Source organism: Papaver somniferum, chromosome 3 (genome assembly GCF_003573695.1).
Source record: "Papaver somniferum cultivar HN1 chromosome 3, ASM357369v1, whole genome shotgun sequence".
Lineage (NCBI taxonomy): Eukaryota > Viridiplantae > Streptophyta > Magnoliopsida > Ranunculales > Papaveraceae > Papaver > Papaver somniferum.
Window position 1 is genome coordinate 144,719,817 of NC_039360.1, and position 4,501 is coordinate 144,724,317.

At 34.9% G+C, this 4,501-nt stretch overlaps 1 protein-coding gene across 1 annotated transcript; it reads left to right on the forward strand.

Annotated features, from left to right (window-relative positions):
• Positions 1 to 1,480: 1,480 nt before the first annotated feature.
• On the forward strand, positions 1,481 to 3,560 carry LOC113360066. Its single transcript, XM_026603616.1, has 4 exons — positions 1,481 to 1,724; positions 1,879 to 2,438; positions 3,246 to 3,359; positions 3,445 to 3,560. Exons 1-4 carry the CDS (start codon positions 1,481 to 1,483, stop codon positions 3,541 to 3,543), a joined length of 1,017 nt encoding a protein of 338 aa, XP_026459401.1. The 3' UTR covers positions 3,544 to 3,560.
• The last annotated feature ends 941 nt before the right edge of the window (positions 3,561 to 4,501 follow it).

Here is a 4,501-nt window from a genome sequence, read left to right on the forward strand (position 1 = left end):
CTGAAAGTTAGGGATTATTCATTGGAGTTTTGTTCTATAATTTTGGAAACATTTCTTCATCGTCGTAGGATGATGGTGTTGAGTATATTGAGAAGGAATGGAAGAAAATATCAAGCGGTAAAATTTCGATCCCTAACAATTTTTGGGCGGGATGAAAATCAAAACAAAATTCTTTTGGGCGGGGATTATTCCCGCTTGGTGTTATTTTGGAGTAGCTATAAATCTCAACCTTAAAATCAGTTAAGAGATGTTCATAGATATATCTTTTTTGGGGAATTATCAGAGATCAAAAACAGCAAGGTATATCTTTTCTATGCTTATTTGTAGCTAAATAATTTTTGATTTTTGATTTGGAAGATGCATGAGTTCATATTAGACTCTTTGATTGAATCTGGAATTGAGGTTACATATGATTGATCTAGTTTTGTAATAGCAAGTGATATTTGGATTTGATTATGGTGTATATTGGGTGTTTGTGTGTTTAAAACCTTTGGGTCTAAACATTTCTATCACTGTAACCCTAATTAGACTGCCTTTTTATGAGAAAATTGGTTTAGGGGGGGAGTCTATTCATGTTGATTTGGTCGAATTTTAATATGGGTTTGGTTTTTGGAACCAATTAAACATGATATAATGGGTTTAATTATGCTGATCTTGTGTAATTTTTACTGAATTGGAATGTATTGTTTGGTTTTTTCTGTTTGATATATCAATAAGTTCATAAATTGTCAAATTTAATGATCTGATCTCACTTTCAATGATCACTTTTTTGGGGTTACTTTTACTAATTTAACCTGCTTATTATAGATCTATAATAGTGATATGTTGTATTAGAAAACCGAATAGTTTAAGGACTACAATGTTAATGTATGCTTCATTTTGGTTTATAGATACAAATATCAAATAATTTGTGTGAGAATAAGTGTATAACTAGTGTTTAAATGCTACTGATAACATTCTGACCCGATTCTATCTGATTAATCTAGTGTGTTTTGCATTTTTCATATAGACACTAATGTTTACCTCAATTAAAGTCACCAAATAAGAGACAATAGTGCCGAAATAAGAAGCAGAAACTGAGAGTACCGAAGAGAACATGCTTTCTCTCTTGAGCTAAAGGCTACACAGTAGGTGAAAGTGAAAGAAAATTCTGATAAGATATTCGTTTGGTAGTTGTGAAGTATTGTCTCTATATAATATAAGAAAGTTTGGCTGCATTTAGAAGCAGCAGTATAAAATTGACTTTAGGGTCAATTTTTACATGTAATAGTATACGTTATATTGGTGGCTTGATGCAGCTGGATTTTGGAAAGATTCGGAATGCTGACATAGATTCATTATTTTTTTTATACTAAATAGAGAATGAAGCAATTGGAATTTGAAACGGTGAAGAATAAGCTCAGTGAAGAAACTTCTTGGTTAATTTTTCCCTTTTATCATATTGTTCATATCTTCATCATAAGCATTATCATTAGTACCAATGGCCACCAACTATTTTATCCGAGCTCAATCATTATGTTTGTCTATGTTTCAGATGTCCACTTCTTTTTCAAGGGAAGGAAGCCCCACATTCAACTGGCTTTCCCTGCCTCCGAGACATAGCCCCATAGTATCTGGATCAAGTCATGGTGCACATAGTTCAGGGGGCCAATCTGATGCGATTGTGTTAACCCATGAATCAGACTATGCTCTGACTTCTCAAGACAATGAAATTGAGAACACTGGTAATGTTAAATATCTTTTCATTGATTTCCCTAGTTTTTAAGTTGTATGAACTACAATTTATTTGCTTATAGTAAGTTGTGTTCCTTCAAATACATTCTTTTCTAAATCACAGATGGTTCATTACTTATCCTAATTTTGGTTTTTCAAACCTAGATGACCGTTTGCCAATATTCTTTAATGAGCATGGTCAATGGAATGGGCCACCAAATTTTGCAACCTTGATCGGAGAGATTACAAGGTCGAAAATAGGGTTAGGGTATGCAAAATGGAAAGAGGTTCCTCCAGAAGACAAAGAAGATGTTTGGAACTCTGTTCAAGTGAGTCCAATTGGCTTTTTTTCGCTTATGCTTATGTTCATATACATTTTCTTGGCTTTCTATAACCTTTACCAAGTGCTGAAATTAAATGCTTACACTCATCATTACATACATGTAACAATTATCCATAAGAAGTATGTTTTAGCAAAAGCAAACAGTGCCTGGAGAACTGAAAAGTCAAATAAAAAACGATCGCTCAATGATGTTACATCTGTGGAAGAAAAGAAAAGGAAGTTGCCAGCATACAATAAGAAAGATGACTGGGAGAAATTTATCAATAACATCAGTGACCCAAAGTGGCTGAAAAAATCTCAACAAGATGCGGAAGCACGGTCAGATGTTAAGGCTCAATATACAGGTGGTAGGAAAGGTGTTCCTACAAGGTGGAATGAATTGGTAAATTCTTAACACTGTATTGCATTTTAAGCTATTATTCTTATGTCATTTCATTTGTTTCCCTAATGTGATAACATAAGATGTTTTTGGTATGCCTAGAGTCCTTGTTTATACTAGTTTCATTGGTTCTTGTTCATTCCTTGCATTATTTCTACCGACTAAAAGTTGTTAGTTTCAATCCATTTGGTTTTTGAAGTGCAATAATAGCTGAAGAAACCCAGCTGGTTAGATTTCAAGGCTTGTTGTTGTAGGATAATTACTTACCTTAGCAGCTAATTAAATTCTGATGCACTTATCTTGTTATTATACCATGGGATGTGCAACTATATTATGATTAGGATTAAGGAAACTTGAACAATGATCAGGTGGTCGATTAGCTTCTAGCGTTGTCCATCAAAACCAAATTGCACAGACCTTGTTGTCATGCATGCTCTTATTCTGATAGGTATATCCTAATAATGGCCCATTGAGAAGTTATCTGGAAATTTAGCTGAGAGTCACTAATTTTTGTTGTCCCTTTGACACAATCTGCATAAGCCTCCTGACGTGCACTCTCTGGTAGTGATAATACACCATCAACATATCACACCAACGAGTCTGCTGAGTGGGTATGCAAATGTTGATAATTTAGCTAATAGTTGCCAGTATTCAGTCCCTTAGTTATATGCAAATACTATTAGCAATGACAAAGAATATTGTGGTCTGTCTTCTTTTGAATTTAAAAGGTGTTTATTTTTATTTATGGCTCACAGATGTTGTCTTGTGATGCAAAATTTTGCAAGTTTTTAATGCATTATTTTGTCACAGGAAAAGGAAAGCCCCACTGGTCAGATTTATAGGCCAGATGTATTTCTGAAAACACATAGAGCCACCCCAGATGATGATCCCTCGTCTTCTAAATCACAGGCAGCTGCAAAACTTGTAAGTTCTTCTATTTTTATATTGTTTATTGATATTGATGATGTCAGTTAGTCTCTGAATCTGGTTGGCTTCTGTTGATGCGTAGGCACTAGTGAAGGAGACATATGATAAAGATCCTTCAGCACAAAAGTGTTTGGGCACTGACGCTGTTATCCAGGTTAGTGGTGAATTCGTTGTTACTTGAATCTTTTTACTTCTTGAATTTTCATACTAGATGGTGGTAGTGATTACGTTGCTTTCTTATAATACTGCTTGCTGATTTGGTTTGAAATTTGTTTTCTCTCTTATAATCATATTACTACACTGTAATACTGTTGCATCTATATTCAAGTAGTCATCACTGCTTTGTAGGTTTCACTAGTTTTTCAAGTAGTATCCTTGAACTCGTGATAAGATGTAACATATGCTTGAAGACATAAGTGCTAGACTGTATTGGCCGAATTTTCCCTTTATGGGTATACTGTAATTGCGGCCTTGTGACCATCTGCATAGTAGTATTCTAGAAAATTCCCTTATGTTACATTAATTGTTTGACCGAATTTCAATAAATTTGAATTTGATTCATGTATATGGCTAGATATATGGCGCTGATCAAAAAGAATACATACGCGGAATGGGTGCTGGTATTTCTAAATCTCAGTTTCTTGTTGTTGAGTTTATGAAGGCCAAGTTGCAGGAAGTGAGGAACGAGTTGCGGAAAGTGAGGCAGAAAAACGAAGCTTTGAAAGCACAGTTGGATGCTGAAAGACAGAAAAACAGCGCTGGAGTACATGGTCAGATCTATGATAGCTCTTATCAACAGGTGACCTCGAATATCTCTTAGTAATGTATAGTCAGATGTATACGATGCTGCTATTATGGTATCTTAAAGTTTGTCTTGTTACATATACATGGTATTGGGATACCTTCGTCCTTTCCTTTGTCGTTTGGTCTTTGCTGCTTGAGGAACTTTAGAAAAAAGGTTGTTGCACTTGCATATGTTGATACTAAGCTACTGATTGATGACCACTACGACTGCATGATTGAGGAGATTGTTAATCCAACTGCGATGTTGTGCGATAGAGATGATGATTTTGTACTTGGGAATGTTAAAAGAAGTGATTTTGTTAAGTGGCCCAAGGCCTATGTGACTACTATAGGAG